Source organism: Mustela nigripes, chromosome 16 (assembly GCF_022355385.1).
Source record: "Mustela nigripes isolate SB6536 chromosome 16, MUSNIG.SB6536, whole genome shotgun sequence".
In the NCBI taxonomy this organism is placed as follows: domain Eukaryota; kingdom Metazoa; phylum Chordata; class Mammalia; order Carnivora; family Mustelidae; genus Mustela; species Mustela nigripes.
Window position 1 is genome coordinate 33,426,573 of NC_081572.1, and position 20,167 is coordinate 33,446,739.

The 20,167-nt window shown below is 37.5% G+C and overlaps 1 protein-coding gene across 2 annotated transcripts in view; it reads left to right on the plus strand.

Moving 5' to 3' along the window:
* Window positions 1–20,167, plus strand: part of VMP1 (vacuole membrane protein 1) — a 140,166-nt gene that overhangs the window by 109,210 nt on the left and 10,789 nt on the right. For both annotated transcript variants that reach the window (XM_059380556.1, XM_059380557.1), the window contains exons 9-10: window positions 1,916–2,032; window positions 9,492–9,553. In XM_059380556.1, coding sequence (XP_059236539.1) covers window positions 1,916–2,032; window positions 9,492–9,553 — 179 coding nt within the window. The remainder of the gene's footprint in view (window positions 1–1,915; window positions 2,033–9,491; window positions 9,554–20,167) is intronic.

The following is a 20,167-nucleotide window of genomic DNA, read 5'->3' on the forward strand; positions in this document are numbered from 1 at the left end:
AACAAGCATGACAGCCGTATTGTCTGAGTTGAAATCCTGCTCTGCTGTTGAAATCCTGCTATCCTGAATAAACTGTCAAACCTGTCTGTCTCACTTTTCTGTAAAGTGAGTGTAATGGTACCATATAGCATTATTTGAGATTAAATAAATTGACAATGTAGAAATTTTAGAAAAGTACTGAACAAGTCAAAGCATTCAAGAAAAATTAGCTTTCATTATTTGTGGGGAAAACACACAGTACCTTCAGTTTATTAAAACAAAATAGTATGTCTTCTTTGGTACTCGTCTATCCATGTGTCCTCACTTCTGAAAATCCACTCTCTATACTAGTCAGCCTTCTTTATATTTGACTAGGAATAGTCCAATTGATAGATCAGTTTGGCCTTCTAGGAACTTTTTTCTAGAAAATTTTTGATACTTAAAGTGTTGAAAGCATATATAGTTCATTTAAGTTTATTAATTATTTTGTTAAAATTCGAACTAAGATAAATAAAACTTCTAGTTTAGGGAAAGTTTCAAAGCTACTTAGTTCATTTAATCCCAGTCTTCCTTTCTGTGTATTTAGCCAGGAGTTGAAAAACAAGAATTAATAACGTGCACATGAAACAATAAATGCACTGATTATATATGCTCTTCTGAGGGTATATAGCATACGCTGAGGTGTCCAACATGTTTAGCAAATTCTAATTTTTAATCTCTGCTTTACATCTTGTATACTTTAGATTAATTTCTATTTCAACATGAGGTAGAGCCTGATAATATAGCAAAACAATTAAAATTATAATCCATGGGGTTATGAAGGTCACATGAGAAAATATAAGAAATGATTGATGTAAAGTTGTACAAATGGTATTGTTATTAACATGATTATAAGACAAATGAAATTGCATAAAACATTTGAATTTGGATGAGAAAAACAGCTGAGTTATTGAATCCAAGTGTTATGAACAAAAGAATATTTGAATTCTAATTTAGTCATGGACTTATTTTTAAAAGAACATATGTGACAAATATCTTTTAAACAACTAGGCTTTTCTTTGAAATTTCAAAAATGAAATTATATAAATTAATTGGCTTCTGAATGGTTTTGCCAACTGCCACAAGGACAGAGTGCTTCTATGGGAGAAAAATAGATGAAGTGCTCAAAAGCAGCGTGTGGTTTCTTTGCATTTTTGCATGAAATTGTATTTCAGCATTCTTGAAATGTGGGAATGTTTGGAAAAGGTATTTGTTTTGAATCGTTTCTTTGTCTGGGACTGAGTATTCAAAACATCTGAATCTATGTGCTCATATATCCACACTTGATTTTCTTTTTAAAATATATTACACAGTCCCACAGCCTTGGGCTGTCACACAAATGATGAGGTTTGTATGTGCAATATACAAATTATGAATTTTTTATGTTGAGAAATAAAAGCCCATTTCCACATAAATGTATTTGTGACTTTTATTAGAATGTTTGCTGTAAAGATGTGAGTACTTTCTAGATAATACTCTATTTCAAGCTGAGGATTTTAGAGCCCTAGTAACTACTGAAATAAGCTTTTTCTTCATTTATACCTCACCTTAGACAGAGCTACCAAATGGCAGTGTGCTGAAAGGTATTAAATTCCTGCAGGTCCATTGGTTTTATCCAATTCTAATGTGATTAAAAGAAAAAAATATATGGGGTGTTAGCTATAAATAATAAAAGCAAAAGGACAGCTGATTTGCTTTGAACAGCAGCCTGAAATGAATATGAGACCCAACTTACAGAAACGTTAGAATACTTGCCTAACCTTCTGAACAGCCTAGTGATGAGGGAACCTATACCTGTCTTTGCAGTGAAAGCAAGGCTTAAAGCATGATTCCCCATACCTGTAAATCATAAGATGAATCTGTTCCTTGGATTATATATTTTAACTTTTTTTCTTAGATTCCAAATCCTCTATTTGATCTGGCTGGAATAACATGTGGACACTTTCTTGTACCTTTTTGGACTTTCTTTGGTGCAACTCTGATTGGAAAAGCAATAATTAAGATGCATATCCAGGTAATTATACCCTTTGATTCACTGCCTAATGATAATGGGCCCATTAAAAGGCACTAAAACTTAATTTCTTTGCTCATTCCAGTATTAATTGTTAATATTTTGGTTTTGCTTCTTTTGGTTGGTAACTTACTGTGGTATTTAACCATATCATTTGGAAGTTAGTGAATTTGGTACAAATTTTTCCTGTGACCCTTTAAGACTTTTCTTCTTATTTCCTTTCTTTCCTTCTTTTTCCTCCCTCCTTTCCTGTCTTTCTTTATTTCACTTTTTGCCTTGTGAAACTGTTCCTCCAAGACTATTACCAACCAAAAATAGTGTTCCTGTATAGGAAAATGCATTTCATTTTCACATACATAGTCTAAAATTTTCACATTTTTACTGACCATGAGCTGAGAGAAAATGGCCTTTCACTAATTCTACTTTTCTTTCATACCCCCCCACAATAATACTTCCTCTCAAGGCATTAATGTCCTTTACAGAAAACCAGCCAGATGTTAGTGTGGGAGAGAATGGGGAAGAAAAGGGTCTCTAAAGAGGTGAAGAGCTGTGGGTTGTGGTTAGAGAAGTGAGAATCTGCTATTGTTCAAAGCCAGTCTTAACAAAAGCCCTAGGATAGAGGTATGTATATATGAATAGAGGAGAGAGAATGAAGGGAAATGAATAGGTGATTCTAGGACTGTGATATGAATTGTTTCCTTTTAAAAGGGTAAATCTCACTAGAAGGAAACAAAATTAACCTGAATAGAATTTCTTAACCAGTGAGGTTTGCAGCACAGAGGCATACACCAAATGAAAGGCAAGAGCAGTGAGTAATATCTGCCCTGGAATGATTTCTTCAAAATTAAAAACCCTTTTGTCCCAGGTTTCTTCTTAACACCTCTCTACCTGTAGTTCTTAGGGAAGAATGAGACAAGAAAACTTGAGCTGCTTTTACATGCCCAGTTTCTAATGTTATATTTTGGCATTTGGGATAAGTTTAGTGAGCCCATCCTCTGCTCCCCTGCCATGGTAATCACTCAGTATTCCAAGGGCATTACTCCTTCAAGGAATATATTTTCTCTCACTTATACTAAGTATATTGTTCAATGAAATTAGTTTTTTAATGTCAAAATGCTGTTTACTTTGGTAAACATTATAAGACCATATTAGAATTTTTTAAATAATAAAACCCTATGGGAGTAGTAGATTATTTTACAGTATAACAGAGAATAATTTTTTTCTTTGATCTTTTCAGTTCTTTCTGGGGAAGAAGGCAGCTAACATTTTGCTTTTTTATTTTTTTTTTTATTTTTTTTTTTTATTTTTTTTTTAAAGATTTTATTTATTTATTTGACAGAGAGAAATCACAAGTAGATGGAGAGGCAGGCAGAGAGAGGGAGGGAAGCAGGCTCTCCGCTGAGCAGAGAGCCCGATGCGGGACTCGATCCCAGGACTCTGAGATCATGACCTGAGCCGAAGGCAGCGGCTTAACCCACTGAGCCACCCAGGCGCCCCATTTTGCTTTTTTAAAATAAAAAATTTTCCCTTGAAAGTATTAATACCTAAGAAACTATAACAGATTATTTTAATTCTGTTTATAATAGCAACTTCTCTGAGAATCCATAAGCTTTATGTACCCAGCTTTGTGTAGTAACTTTCTGTATGAATTTAGTAAAATTTATTATGCTAGGAGTATTCTATAGTGATAGGTCATGCAACTTATCAGATTTTTCATTACAGAATATTAAAAATAGTATATTTTTAAACATTCTCAGTTTTTTTCAAGTTATAATATTTTTTAAAGATAGAGGGTTGGTTTGTTGTTTTTTTTTTAAGATTTTATTTATTTATTTATTTGACAGACAGAGACCACAAGTAGGCAGAGAGGCAAGCAGAGAGAGAGGAGGAAGCAGGCTCCCCGCTGAGCAGAGAGCCGGAGGTAGGGCTCGATCCCAGGACCCTGAAATCATGACCTGAGCTGAAGGCAGAGGCTTTAACCCAGTGAGCCCAGGCACCCCTCAAGTTATGATAATGTTTAAGTTTTTTATATGGTACTTCACATTTTAAAGCACTTAGTGTTTGTGTGTTGATTTTATTATAATCCTTGGATAGAAAAACAACTACTCTGTTTTATAATTGTCACACTTATAAGGTTAATAAGTAAAGTAAGTAACAGTTGGAATTTGAACCTATGGCTTCTGGCTTCAAGTTCAGTGTTTTTTCCTTTTTTTTGCATTGCCTTCTTAAACTATAAATTATTTATGTGATTAAGGAAACTGAACTGTTTAAAGCCTGCTATTTATCAGGACCTGTGCCAGGCAGTGTGCATTGGTCATCTCAGAACAATCCCATGAGATAGTTATTATCCATATTACATATGTATGGGAATTGAGTGTTAGAGAAGATAAAATACATGGCTAAAGCCCTGGAATTGAAACCAAATTCTATAAATTCAAAGCTATACTCTGTATCTGTGTGGAACAAAAAAAAGAAAGCCAAAATCTTTCTGTTTCTGAAAGCAGAGAATCTGCATTCCTTCACTAAACTGAGACCATGGGATATGTTTTCTGTGTTCCATTTTACCATGGAGACATAGTTTCTAAAGGCACGTCACTTGATGTACATCCAGATGTAGCTCAGGGTGACAGACATTTCTCATTCTTTGGGTAGGCAATCGTAGTGCATAATATAAATGTTTTAACTATTTCTGAAGTAATCAGAAGGAAACCACACAGATTTTTCTGTCATCTAATAGTAAACCCATCTTCTGGTTCTTTTCCCCTTTTTTTTCAGCCTAAAGTAAACAGCCAAAAATACTGTTTTTATTCATATCTTGCTATTTGTTAAACTTCCCCTAAAAATTTCAAATTAGCCCACCTAATAATGTTAGATTGGGATTTCCAAACTCAGTACATTTAAACTCAATATTTTACATAATCCTATGTAAACTTACATAACATGTATATTGTTTATTACCTCTTTATCTTTCCACCACAGACACATACACAGAAATATAAGCTCCATGAAGGTGGAGAATTTAGTCTTTGACTCACTGAGTATTCTAGTGCCTAGAATATCATCTGGCATGGAGTAGACATTCAGTAAATTTAAGTGATCTGTACATTCAACATGGGTCTCAAACTCAGAGCCCTGAGATCAAGAGTCACACACTCTTCCAGCTGAGCCAACCAAGGTGCCCCACTCAGTAAATTTGGGTGTTGTTGTTTTTTTTTAAGATTTTATTTTTTTTTAAACAGAATCTTTTTTTTTTTAAATTTTATCTATTTATTTGACAGACAAAGATCACAAGTAGGCAGAGAGGCAGGCAGAGAGAGAGGAGGAAGCAGGCTCCCTGCTGAGCAAAGAGCCCGATGCGGGGCTTCATCCCAAGACCCTAGGATCATGACCCGAGCAGAAGGCAGAGGCTTTAACCCACTGAGTCACCCAGGCGCCCCAAGATTTTATTTTATTGAAAGAGAGAGCAAGTGTGAGCTGGGGAAGGGGAAGAGGGAGAAGGGAAGAGAGAATCTCAAGCAGACTTCTTGCTGAGTGCAGGGCCCCACACAGTGCTTGATCGCACAATCCTGAGATCATGAACCAAGCCAAAACCAAGAGTTAGATGCTCAACTGACTGAGACACCCAGGCACCCTGCCTTATCCAGTAAATTTTTAATAAATGAATTTAAGATTTTTTGTTCCATCGAAGGACTTTTCTTTTATAGATAGTTTCTTCTTTGTTCATTCTGGCACGGTTAGTTCCCTACAACCATATCTTTTTTTCCCCCCCTACTCAACCCTTTCCTCTGCACACATGGTTAAGTGGGCTGTTTGGTGATCGGTGTTTTTGTTTATTTGGTAGAATCCCCACTCAGACCTCTAGCCTGAATGAGATGAGACATAAGTTCTTAAATATCTGGCACATTTATGTCTTGCCCAGCACAGTGAATTTTCAAGCTGTTACATATAAAAAGAAAGTCTTGTTTTGTTTTCAGGCAATGGAATTATGCAATTATCTGGGCATTGGCTTATTTTCAATGTTAGGAAATGATGGTAGGGAAAACTCATGGTGATGAAATCACTGAGAGGCAAAACTCTTAGCTCTAATTCTTAGTGAAAGATTTATAGCTCCAATAACTGGCTTTTATGGAAACTAGAAGGACCCCCATATAGTAATGCTTTTTCTCCCTAAATGATCTATAATAATTGTCTTTTTAGTTTCATAATCTTTATACACCGTTTATATAACACTGTTATGAAATCATCATCCATCTTGTAACTCTTTTTGACATGTGCTTGCTTTTTTCATGAGATAGGTAGTATCTTTTTAAAATCAATAGATACATAAACGGGGACACCTGGGTGGCTTAATTGACTCTTGGCCCAGGTCATATTCTCAGGGTCGTGGAGCTGAGCCCCAGTTCAGGCTCCACACTCAGCAGAGAATCTGCTTGTCCTGCTTCTACTGCTCCCCCAGCTCTCTCTCTAAAATAAATAAATAAAACTAAAAACAAAACAAAACAAAAAAACATAAACAAACACCAAAAAAGACTGAACTTTTCTTTTTAGTCTTACTTCCTTACATAGATCCAGCTATCCGGCTGCCAATGTCTCTGTTAACGCTACAACATTTCTTAAGAAAATGTCATTGCCTTATTAGTCTAATATCTGAAATAATATGTTTTAGTCTAATTTAGTTACTTTCCTGAGATTCATGATGGGTAGATAAAAAGAAGTCTATCATTTATTTCTCTTCCCTCCCTTTTGGTTGCATAGGCTCAAGTTATTATTTGACAAACAATAACAAAAATGTCAGCAGGCATCATCAGGAATTTGGACAGAATCTAGAATTACTCATATTTTTTTTTAAAAGATTTTTATTTATTTATTTGACAGAGAGCATGAGTAGGCAGAGAGGCAGGCAGAGAGAGAGAGAGGAGGAAGCAGGCTCCTGCTGAGCAGAGAGCCCGATGCGGGACTCAATCCCAGGACCCTGAGATCATGACCTGAGCCGAAGGCAGCGGCTTAACCCACTGAGCCACCCAAGCGCCCCAGAATTACTCATATTTGATAAGAGAGTTATTATCAGTCCTTTAGAGCTAAACTTTAATATCACCTTGAATCTCTAATTAATCGTACTTATATGACATTTCCTTTCTCTGAACTCGTAGAATACATTTTTACTACTAATGTCATGTATAGTTCTTTTTTTTAAGGTTTTATTTATTTATCTGACGGAGATCACAAGTAGGCAGAAAGGCAGGCGAAGAGAGAGGAGGAAGCAGGCTCCCCGCTGAGCAGAGAGCCTGATGCGGGGCTCAATCCCAGGACCCTGAGATCATGACCTGAGCCGAAGGCAGAGGTGTTAACCCACTGAACCACCCAGGCACCCCAGTTTTTTTTTTAAGAAACTTATTGGGGCGCCTGGGTGGCTCAGTGGGTTAAGCCTCTGCGTTTGACTCGGGTCATGATTCCAAAGTCCTGGGATTGAGCCCCACATTGGGCTCCCTGCTCAGTGAGGAACCTTCTCCTTCTCCCTCTGCCTGCTGCTCCCCTTGCTTGTGTGCGCTCTCTCGCTCTCTCTGTCAAATATATAAATAAAATATTTTTTTTAAAAAGAAAAGAAAAAGGTTTATAAGGGCACAGGGTAGCTTGGTGGCTCAGTCAGTTAAGCAGCTGCTTTTGTCTTAGCTCATGATCTTGAGCCCTGTGTCAGGCTCCCTGCTCAGTGGGGAGTCTGCTTGTCCTTCTCCTTCTACCCCTCACCCAAACTCATGGTCTCTCTCACTCTGCTCTCTCTCAAATAAAATAAAATCGGGCGCCTGGGTGGCGCAGTGGGTTAAGCCTCTGCCTTCGGCTCAGGTCATGATCTCAGGGTCCTGGGATCAAGTCCCGCATCGGGCTCTCTGCTTGGCAGAGAGCCTGCTTTCCCCCCTCTCTCTGCCTGCCTCTCTGCCTACTTGTGATATCTGTCTGTCAAATAAATAAGTAAAATCTTTTTTAAAAAAATTAAAAAATAAAATAAAATCTTTTTTAAATTAATTAATTCTTAATTATCCTTAATTAATCAAATAAGTGATTATTAATTGATTAATTAATTCAGGGCTGAGTGCCTGAGTGGCTCAGTCATTTGAGCATCTGCTTTGGCTCTGGTCATGGTCTCAGGATCTTGGGATTGGGTCCTGCATAGAGCTGTCTGCTCAGGGCAGGAAGTCTGTTTCTCCCTCTCCCTCTGCCCACTCCTATTCTCTCTCTCTCTCTCAAATAAGTAAATCTTAAAACAAAAATTCTTCAGGACATTGAAGAAGTGTCCTTTACATTTCATGTCCCCTGAAAATCTGTAAGAATGCCTTATATTATTATGAACATTTTCAACTGAGTTGAAGATATTTGCTACCTTTTAGCACTAAAGGCATCTTTATTTAAAAGGTAAGTTATCGGGGCGCATGGGTGGCTCAGTGGGTTAAAGGCTCTGCCTTCAGCTCAGGTCATAATCCCAGGGTCCTGGGATCGAGCCCTGCATCAGGCTCTCTGCTCAGCAGGGAGCCTGCTTCCTGCTTCCTCCTCTCTCTCTGTCTGCCTCTCTGCCTACTTGTGATCTCTGTCTGTCAAATAAATAAATAAAATCTTTTTTTTAAAAAAAAAAGGAAGAAAAAAAAAGGTAAGGTATCAACATCTTTAATTAATGGAGACTACCTCAGTGACACCAGACTGAAAATGATCCAGGTCTGATAAAGATTCTCAATTACCGGGTGCCTGGGTGGCTCAGTGGGTTAAGCCGCTGCCTTCGGCTCAGGTCATGATCTCAGGGTCCTGGGATCAAGTCCCACTCGGGCTCTCTGCTCAGCGGGGAGCCAGCTTCCTCCTCTCTCTGCCTGCCTCTCTGCCTACTTGTGATCTCTATCAAATAAATAAATAAAATCTTAAAAAAAAAAAAAAGATTCTCAATAACCTGTTGATGTTTTTGCTTGTACAATAAGTCTAAAAGTCCAAGATCACCCAGGATCTAAGAATGGAACTTTAATGTTAACTTCAACAAACTGTCTATAAAGGATCTATAGGCTTTTCAGGATCCTCTGGATTAGATTTAGTCCAGACCCATGTCCTTAGGCTGATCAGCATTAATTTTAGTAGTGGGGGCTATATGGGAACCCATGACTTTAGTTTGTGTGCTCCATTCTAAGATACACATACATGTGGAATGTTCACTCAGCCTTGGGTTTCATGACTCACATTTTTCCCTCAGACATGGTCACGTATCCTGTAAGACTAGAGCTGTGCTTAAGGAAAAACATCTTTAAAATACAAAGTAGGTAGCATTTCTTAGGCAAGTGGTGTTTTTAGTATTTTTTTTTTAAGAATTTTAAAAAACTGTAATTGGGGCAGCAGCTTGCCTTTTTAATAAACTGTTACCAGAATTATGAATTTATATTGAGATGGTTTTTTTTCTGATAACAAATACTAACTGGTATTTTCTCTACAGAAAATCTTCGTTATAATAACATTCAGCAAACACATAGTGGAGCAGATGGTGGCTTTCATTGGGTGAGTAATTCTTTGTGGATTAATATTAATGTCATCACTGTTCAAATAGAAAAAAAAGTATAGAAGATTTTATTGGGACAGAATTTTTCTAATACCTTTTTATTTTTTGAAAAGGAAAAATCTTTTGCCCTGTTATTAGTTAAATTGAAGACTTTCTTACCCTATAGCTGGGAAAGGTCAAGTTCAGATAATCCTTATTTAATTTTAGATTTTTAATTAAATTTTAATTTTAAAGTCATATAATTCATGATTTAAAAAAAGCTTTGGGGGGTGCCTGGGTGGCTCAGTGGATTAAAGCCTCTGCCTTCGGTTCAGGTCATGATCTCAGGATCCTAGGATTGGGCTCTCTGCTTGGCGGTGAGCCTGCTTCCTCCTCTCTCCCTCTCTGCCTGCCTCTCTGCCTGCTTGTGATCTCTCTTTGTCAAATAAATAAATAAAATCTTAAAAACAATAAAAAATTTTAAAAGCTTTGGGGGTGCCTGGGTGCTCAGTGGGTTAAGCCTCTGCCTTCGGTTCAGGTCATGATCTCAGGGTCCTAGGATTGGGCTCTCTGCTCAGCGGTGAGCCTGCTTCCTCCTCTCTCCCTCTCTGCCTGCCTCTCTGCCTGCTTGTGATCTCTCCTTGTCAAATAAATAAATAAAATCTTAAAAACAATAAAAATTTTAAAAAAATTTTAAAAGCTTTGGGGGTGCCTGGGTGCTCATTGGGTTAAGCCTCTGCCTTCGGCTCAGGTCATGATCCCAGGGTCCTGGGATCGAGCCCTGCGTTGGACTCTCTGCTCAGCAGGAAGCCTGCTTCCCGTCCTCTCTCTCTGCCTGCCTCTCTGCCTGCTTGTGATCTCTGTCTGTCAAATTAAAAAAAAAAAAAAAATCTTTAATGGTGCTTTAGTACAACGTTGTGATTTTTAGCCAAAATTCGTTGTCAGATGCACAGTTGCATTTAATTTAAATACAAATCTTACATAAAATATTAATATTTCATTAAAAAGTAATGATAAGATGGTATATAATATTACAAAATATGTCAGTTATGAACCTATTACTTCACTAGAGAAAAATCAGGCCATTTTAAAAGGCTAGACTTTCCATAGCTTTTATTTTTGTGTTTATAGAAGTAAGATCAATTTTAACTTATGCTTCAAATGATAAGGTCATAAATTTGTGGAGTGGACTTTGATAAAATAGTAAAGAAAGACTCTGTTGGGTTGTTTTTTTTTTTTTTTTTAAGATTTTATTTATTTATTTGACAGAGAGAGATCACAAGTAAGCAGAGAGGCAGGCAGAGAGAGAGGAAGGGAAGCAGGCTCCCTGCTGAGCAGAGAGCCCCATGCAGAACTTGATCCCAGGACCCTGAGATCATGACCCGAGCCGAAGGCAGCGGCTTAACCCACTGAGCCACCCAGGCGCCTCTTATTATTATTATTTTTTAAGATTTAGTGTATTTATTTGAGAGAGAGAGCATGAGTGAGAGAGCACAAGCAGGGAGCCTGATGTGGGGCTCTATTTCAGAACCCTGAGATCGAGTCACATGCTTTACAGGCTGAGCCTCCCAGGTTCCCCTAATTTTATTATTCTTTAAACCATACATTATATATTTGTACTCTTTTATACATGTTTTATAATAAAATAGTATTTGATATTTTCTATTATGGTTTTAAAGTAATAATTGATGAAAAACATGTTCTTGAGAATAAACTCAGTGGGGCCAATTATTGGTTTTATTACCTCCTAAGCTTCTGATTATAAATGTGGATTATAGCTTGTCCATTAGAATTTAATTATTCCAGTTTTTTGTTCTCTTGATTGTTACAAATAAATTGGTTTACAAGTCAACATACATCACATTCAGAAAGAAATATTCTTGTTCCTTATTTTCTAAACACAGAGAAGATATTTCATCTGTTTTTAGAGTTATTTTTCCATCTCTAGAATTCCGAAGGACCTAGAGCTGACCACTGTACAAACCCACAAGTTACAGCGGTGACTGTGGATGTAACACTGTACGTTCTCTTCTCCTGTTGCTATGCTGAACATTTATAAGAGGAAGTTTTTCAGGGTTCCTGGTGACTCAGTCAGTTGGGCATCTCACTCTTGGTTTCAGTTCAGGTCATGATCTCCTGGGTCATGTGGTGGAGCTTCTCAGTGGACTCCATGCTCAGCGGGGAGTCTGCTTGAAGATTCTCTCCGTCTGCGCCTTTTCCCCCCAATTGCGTGCGTGCATGCTTGCATGTGGGCGTTCTCTCTCTCTCTTCTTTGTAAATTAAAGTAATTAATCTTAGAAAAGGGGAGGGGTAAGTTTTTCAGCAATTTATACATATTCACCACTACTACCTTCTGTGTCACTATCCTTTAGAATTTCTAAAAAGTTAAATTAAGCAACTACCTATCATTTCTACCCACATCAAGTTACATTCCTTTCCCATCTGTTCTCCATACTGCAGTTAGTAACGTTTAAAAGTATTAATGTGAGCATTTCATCACCACTCTCCTTACCCCCGAGCTCCTCATCTTCTTGAAACCCTTAAATTGTTTTTTCCTTCTTAGATAAAGCTAAAACTCCTGAACATGGTCTAGAGAGCCTTGCATGATGTATCCCCTATAATTTCCCTTTCTTGAGTCTCCCATCAGTGGTCTTTACTTGCTTGTGGTTTTTCCTTTGCCTAGTTCAGGGTTTGTTTTCTTTCTTTCTTTCTTTCTTTCTTTCTTTCTTTCTTTCTTTCCTTCTTTTTAAGATTTTATTTATTTGAGAGAGAGCATGAGCAGGGGGAGGGGTAGAGGGAGAAGAAGAAGCAGACTCCCTGCTGCCCAGGACCCTGAAATTATGACCTGAGCCAAAGGCAGATGCTTAACCAACTGAGCCACTCAAGCACTCCAGTTCAGGGTTTCTTTACCTTTGTACTTTTGACATTTTTAGGTCAACTAATTCTTTGTTATGGGGACTGTCCTGTGCATTGTAAGATATTTAACTGCAACCTGTCCTCTTACTCACTAGATACTAGTAGTATCTCCCAGCCATGATAATCAGAAATGTCTGCAGATATTACTAAATGTCCTAATGCACATATACCTTCACTACCACCACCGACCTCAGTCAGAACCATTGACCTAAATAATGTCATTCATTCATTCATTCTAAGTAGGTTCCATGCCCAGCATGGAGCCCAATGCAGGGTTTGAACTCATGACCCTGAAATCAAGGGTCATGAGTTCAAGCCCTGATCTGAGATTAAGAGTTGGACACTTAACCAGCTGAGCCACCCAGGCGACCCCAGATAACATTCTTTAGATTTCAACTATTACGTTAACAAAATGCCTTCCCAGGATGCCTGGATGGCTCAGTGGGTTAGAGCCTCTGCCTTCTGCTCAGGTCATGATCTCAGGGTCTTGGGATCGAGTCCCGCACTGGGCTCTTTGCTCGGCGGGGAGCCTGCTTCCTCCCCTCTCTCTGCCTCCCTCTCTGCCTGCTTGTGATCTCTGTCTGTCAAATAAATAAATAAAATCTTTAAAACAAAACAAAAAAACAAACAAACAAAAAAAACAAAATGCCTTCCCTGACTAAATCAGATATCCTCTTTTCCCTAGAAAATAGGGACGTTTGTTCACAACAGCATGTATTGCATGCACTGACAGTTGTGTTTTACATTTATATTTGAGCGTATATGATTATTATCTTTCTGCTAACTACTTTCCCTAACCTGTTAGCTTCTTTCTGGCCAAGGCCATGCCTAGTTTTGTCCACTATTGTCTCTGTAGCACCTGGCTTCTTGATTGACATCTAACAGGTGCTTGGTAAGTATCTAGTGAATATAATGAATACATGATATCCAAATAAAGCTCTGGCTAATAAAAATTAGCATATCATTTCACAGCCCAGAATCTTCTGTTTCCCCAGCCTTTGGAGTTTCTGAAAAGTTACATTACTTATCTACAGTAGATAGAAATAAAAGAGTTTTTATAATCTTAGGCCAACATTTTAAGGTTAGAATTTCTTAATAGTTTTCAAAAACAGTAGTTTCTACCCTTTGTTATCTCATCTAGCACACTGTTTCAAAAAAATCCAGTGATTCATTCTTTATTTTTTTTTTAAGATTTTATTTTTAAGTAATCTCTATACCCAACATGGGACTTAAACTCATAACCCCAAGATCAAGAGTTGTATGCTCCCCCAACTAAACCGGCAAGGTGCCCCAGTGATTCTTCCTTCTTTTTTTTAAGATTATATTTTTTTTGAGAGAGAGAGCATGGGTGAGAATAGGGGCAGAGGGAGAAGCAGACTCCCCACTGAGCAGGGAGCCAGATGTAGGGCTCAATCCCAGGACCCTGGGATCATGACCTGAGCCAAAGGCACTCAACCAACTGAGCCTACCCAGGGGCTTCTGATTCTTCCTTCTTAAAGATGGTTTTGCATAAAGTCATTCTGAGATATTCAAGACCTGCTAGAATCTAATTTTTATTGAATTAGATGGGTGGTGTCTTATTTTTTAAATAGTTTTTAGGAGATTGATAATGGAATGTCCTGATAATCCTCATCTTTTCCCCAGTGCTATTTACAGGGATTACCTCATCAATTTCTTTTGATGAGACAGTGTATTAAACAGTATAAATAATCAGATTTAGCAGATGATAATAATTCTTTATTAGCAAACACCAGTGGGTATATTTTTCATATTTGTGAGGAATAACATTATCTTTTAATCATATTCTCCAGTTGAGCTTGACATGATTTGTTTTCCTGTATTTTGAAGTAGGAAATGCTTTTAAATACAAGTGTTCAGGGGCGCCTGGGTGGCTCAGTGGGTTGGTTAAGCCTCCGCCTTTGGCTCAGGTCATGATCCCAGGGTCCTGGGATTGAGCCCCGCATCGGGCTCTCTGCTCCACAGGGAGCCTGCTTCCCCCCACCCACCCCTGCCTCTCTGTCTACTTGTGATCTCTGTCAAATAAATAGATAAAAATCTTAAAAATAAATAAATTAATAAATATAAGTGTTCAAATAATAATTAATAAATAGACTCACTAAGCCTAGACTGAAAATTAAGTTAAACAAGGAGAATGAATTTTTAGTAGACATAAATTTATTTTTACATATCATAATAGTTTAGCAATCTATTTCAGAAAAGAGTAGAATAGTTAAATTGATTCCCTAGACCCATTGTTGAGTTGAACTGAAAATAGTGCCTGTAGTTTGCTATAATAACATTATCCTTTGATTATTGTCTCATTATACTATTAAACTGTAAATGGTTTAGCAGTTGATCAAACTAAACTAGTAAAGTTTGGAATACAGCCTTTTGAAGGATATTAAGAACTATACACCCACAATTAAGGGAGTGGTGAATTACCATTGTAGTGGAAAAAATCAAAAGACAAGACCAAAAAGTCAGCAACAATTGAAACTTAAAATGATGAGATACTAAAAAAGGAAGAATGAAAAATGAACCCCAATAGTAAAGGAGAGCTAGGGAGTAGAATATATAAAGAGAGTACAGCCTTTGAACAAAAGAAATTGAGATTTGAGTATGAACTCTGCCCCAGACCAGTTATTTAACTTCTCTCTGCATCCACTTCTGTTTGCTCTTTTTTCTTTTCTTTCTTTTTTTTTTTTTTTTTTTTAAAGATTTTATTTATTTGACACAGAGAGAGACAGTGAGAGAGGGAACACAAACGGGGGAATTGGAGAGGGAGAAGCAGCTTTCCCCTGAGCAGGGAGCTGGATGCTGGGCTTAATCTGAGGACCCTGGGATCATGATCATGACCTGAGCCAAAGGCAGACACTTAACTGACTGAGCCACCCAGGCATCCCTATTTGTTCTTTTTTCAAACAATACGTTTCTTTTCTTTCTTTTTCTTTTTTTTTAAGATACATTTATTTATTTAATGAGAGAGAGCAAGCAGAGGGGAGGGAGGGAAGCACCAGAGGGAAAGGGAGAGAGAATATCCCCAGCAGACTCCTGTTTTGATAATTTAGTATTGATACGATAATTTTATCTAGGACTAGATTCAGGCAGATTCTCACCACGGGTATGCCAGGCCAACTGCCCACTACCATCATACCGTCCCTGGTAGTGAGTTAGTGTTGACCATTACATCTCTGGTGCTGTGGTTTAGTATTAATTTTACCGAGGTATGACTGCTATACTGACGACTGAAGGAAATACTCCTTTCCAAAGGACTTCTAGTCTTAATGTAAGTAGGGAGTGGCCCTGCTAAATATGATACCCTAAGTATACCCTTGGCCTTTGGTATTTTTAGTACAGAATGTCATTCTATGACAGTCCTAAGGTCCCAGAGAGAATATAAGCCCTACCTTCAAAATTTACTGTAATTTTACGAGTAAATAATTACCTTCCCTCAACTAGAAATAGTAATTAGATTTATTTCTTGGATAGTTCTGGAAAGTTCACTAGTGTCATTAGGTTTAGGGAAAGGTATCTCTGTCTTTTCCTAAATCAAAGTGTTTGTCTAGTTAAAAATGGAAATCTGAACAGATAAAATGAATCAGTTTTATATTCCGAAAGATGTTAGAATACAGATAATAGCCTTGAGAGAAATCCTTTTGGTTTATAGTATTTTGGCAGGGAACAGAGAAAAGATTCTGAAAAAAAGATTAGGCGTGTAATAGAGTTTTTCACTATTTGGTGTCTTGGGTTGAAATAAGTCAAGGAGACAGAACCAAAGAAAGAGAGAACTTCAGAGCCTCAAAGGCATTATATTTGTTTCAGTCTTTTTTTTTTTTTTTAAATAAGATTTTAAATTAATTTTTATTTAATTTTAGATTTTCTCCAATGAGAGAGACCTGGACCTATTTCTTAAAGAGCATGACCAAGTCTAACATTAAAATCATGATTAAAATGACATGTTCCAGTATTCTTACCAAATAGAGGATAAGAATTCCCAGAAAATAACATTAAGCTTGTGACTCGTAACAAACCATATGCAGAACATTGGCTCATTGTCAGGTTGCCAGGGTCTTATTGGAAGACAAAGTCCCTAGTTTTACCACACAGGAAAGTAACTCAATCATTGAATTTAGGGGTGGGGGTTGGCTGGAGCAGGGACTTTTTACCAGATACAGAATGTTCCATGCTCTTTGCTGTCTCCTATTTGTGAGTTAACTTGATGTTTGACCTCAGAGTCGAACTTGCCTGTGGCAAGAGAGATCATTTTAACCAGTGAGTAATTAAGTTCTTGAATCTTAACAATGTTTCTTGTTCCTTACTTTGTAACAAGTGGTCGGAATGAGCTATGTTAGTCTGGACTTTTTCTTCTACAGAAAGAAAATCTATTCTTTCTTTCTTTCTTCCTTTCTTTCCTTTCTTTTTATTTATTTATTTGACAGACAGAGATCACCAGTAGGCAGAGAGGTAGGCAGGGGGCGGGGAAGCTTCCCTGCCTAGCAGAGAGCCGGATGCAGATCCCAGGACCCTGTGATCACAATCCGAGCCCAAGGCAGACTTTAACCCACTGAGCCATCCAGGTGCCCCAAATCTGTTCTTTCATTTTTAAAATATAAAATAGTTAACACAATTGATTCTCTTTAACTTTGATCACTATAAAATAATCAGAAAAGGTAATGGAGGTGTAGAATACACAGTACTTGTATTAACTGGAAAAGGATATATTAAGTTTTAACACTGCAACTGTGGAGACTCAGTTGTATACAGACTTTAACACAATCTTCTGCAATTTAGGTGGAAAACTCCTTCCTTTTCATGTCCTTTTCCTGTAATTTGTTATCTTCTCTTTTGACACTTACCTATTCTATATTTTTGTTACAGATACTGGGAGGCAACATAGCTAAGGATAAAGCAGGAACTCTGGAGTTAGACTGTATGAGAAATTGTCATTGTATTAGGAAGTTACTATTGACCATAATTAGAACATTTCTGTAGAATGATGAAAACTAAAACTGAATTATATTGTATTACATAGAATTGTTGGTTAAAGGAAAAGGCAGGTCAGGGTCATGCCTGACACATTGTACGTGTTCTATAAATATTTGTCGATTCATGAATTCATTCATTATTAGGAGAGACCTCTGAGTATTTTTAGGCTGAGGGGAAGACTAGTAAAGAACTAGAGATGGAAAATAGAAATGAAAAAAGGGAAGGATGTGGGTTGGAAATTAGCATTTAGTAAGAACCTATGGTGCCAGATGCTTTACATATATTTTTATTGAATATATATAACAAAACCTATAAGGTACTATCGCTATATAGATGAGGAAACTGAAACACACAGAAGTTAAATTCATATAAATGCAAGAGTTGGAGATAGGATCCAAGAAATAAGATCAAAAGCCTAAGTGGATTGATTATTTCCTTAACCACTTCTTCCTTCAAAACTAGAGTAAAGATTCCAAGATCTTTTGAAGTAGCAAAGAGGAATTGAGTCAGTGCTATAGAAAGCAGTGAGATCATCTACTTGAAGTTGTAGATTTGGACAAGAGCGCTGGTGTCAAATGGCTACTGTGTGAATTTGATAAGGAGTCAGCAGAAATTCTCTCTGTCCACTCTGTGTTCACAAGTGTATTCACTTTGTGCAGCTGTAACTAGTTACTGCAGGTGTTACTTTGAGGGAGGAACCTACTGGCCTTTGTACTGTAGGTTTAAATGCATTTTTTTTCTTATCACCTGTCTAGATTAAGTTCATTAGGACAGAGATCCTAACTTTTTTCTTAGTTATCTACTGCATCTAGTGATTTTCTGCCTAATATTGGAATAGTTATATTGTTCTGAGATGAGATTGAATTCCAGTCAGTAATGTCAATTTTTTTAGTCCACTGACCATCATGCCACTTTGAATAACTAAAGGTCAGTAAGTTTTTATACCATTTTACCTTTAATTTATAATTCTACAAACTCTTCTTTATTATTGATGTTGATACTGTGGTTCCCTATTGCTGATTTCATCCTTAGAACTCAGTGGTCTTCAAGCCAGCCACAGATTTGTCACTGTACAAAGCTGCTGCCAGTTTGCCATTTTCTAGAACTGAAATCAGTTGATTTTTTTACAGGGTTTTGTTTTGGCAGCCAATCACTTTTACTTGGTGCTTAGAGACCACTCCTTCAGCTCTGGCCTTATTCATTGACATAAATGCCTGTTTGGCTTCTACTGCTCAAGTCTACATTCTGATTTGAGGTTTTGTTTTCAAAAACGTCCCTTAATGATCACATAATTCAAAGAGTAGCTACTAATTGTCATAAAGAGGTTTTACCTCCATTCTGCTTCTAATAGAAAACAGTTCTAAATGTTCAAAAGCAAGGGCAATTGCAAATTTTTTTTTTGAAAGACGCCTGTGATGGAAATATGCTGTGAGCCAGTAGCACAATACACCTGATGTTTCTGGATAAAGCAGTGGTCTTCCTTCTGCCCAGCCGCTAAAAAACCGATGGTGTCATGTGTTTATAATACCACTGAGCACACAATGGACTAACTAGAGTACAAAAGAGGTTTTAATCATTTGAAAGAGACACAGATGTGAACGAAATTCAAGATGTTTTAATTCCAAATCCTGAGGTTGAATCATAACGAATTTTAGACTGTTAACAATTTAGATTGTCAGCCCAAAATTTTATATCTGAAAAGCCCTAGATTTTTTAGTGTAGTACATAACTTTCATTTTGACTTTATTTTATGTTGGGGTACTCTTCCAAGATCCTTAACTATAAAGGAATTTGGTTTGGGTGGGCTACCACATTTCAGATCCAAAAGCAAGTAGAATACATCAGTTAACAATTTTCTCTTGTAATATTAGCTTCAAAGATTCAGATTCTCCATTCAATTACATGGGAAAATTAATAACCCTTTCATTACAGTCATACAGAATTATGGGATCCCATTTTTACTAGGTTAAATATAAGTTGATTTGCAGTTAGCGCCAGTTCATTTACTTGTCATATTCCTGGGTTAATTAGGTATCAATTTGTTTCTCTCTTTTTTTCTCTCTCTAATCTCTGAGGACAGGAAGGCTATAAATATTAATGAGTCAGCATAATGGCCTTTGGCTTCTTCAGAAAGATTACATGATAAACTACATTCCCCCTTCCTCCCTTCTCCAGAGCAGTCTACCTTATGAGGAAAGACAGTTTCATTTGGAGGGCCATCTATCATTGTTGAATCAGGCCTGGAGTCTGAGATCCATTCTGAGTCACTATGAATAGAGCTCTAGTATTGGTTGGGCCCCAGGGAAACTGGTGGTTAAATACTGTGAGAATCTTTATCAGACAGGAAATGACAACTCATTAAAATACTAACCGTTAAGCCTGTTTAGATCACTGCGTGGGGTGGGGGGACAACTTAACTGTGTACTGTTTGAAATGTGCACATTTCTGGAAACAGAAAAAATTATTTATAAGACTGTTATCAAGAAAGGGAATTGCTGAGGCGCCTGGCTGGCTTAGTCAGTAGAGCATGCAACTCTTGATCGTGAAGTCATAAGTTCAAGCCCCATGTAGGGAGTAGAGTTTACTTTAAAAACAAAAAAAGGGGGGCACCTGGGTGGTTCAGTGGGTTAAGCCGCTGCCTTCGGCTCAGGTCATGATCTCAGGGTCCTGGGATCGAGCCCCGCATCGGGCTCTCTGCTCAGCAGGGAGCCTGCTTCCCTCTCTCTCTGCCT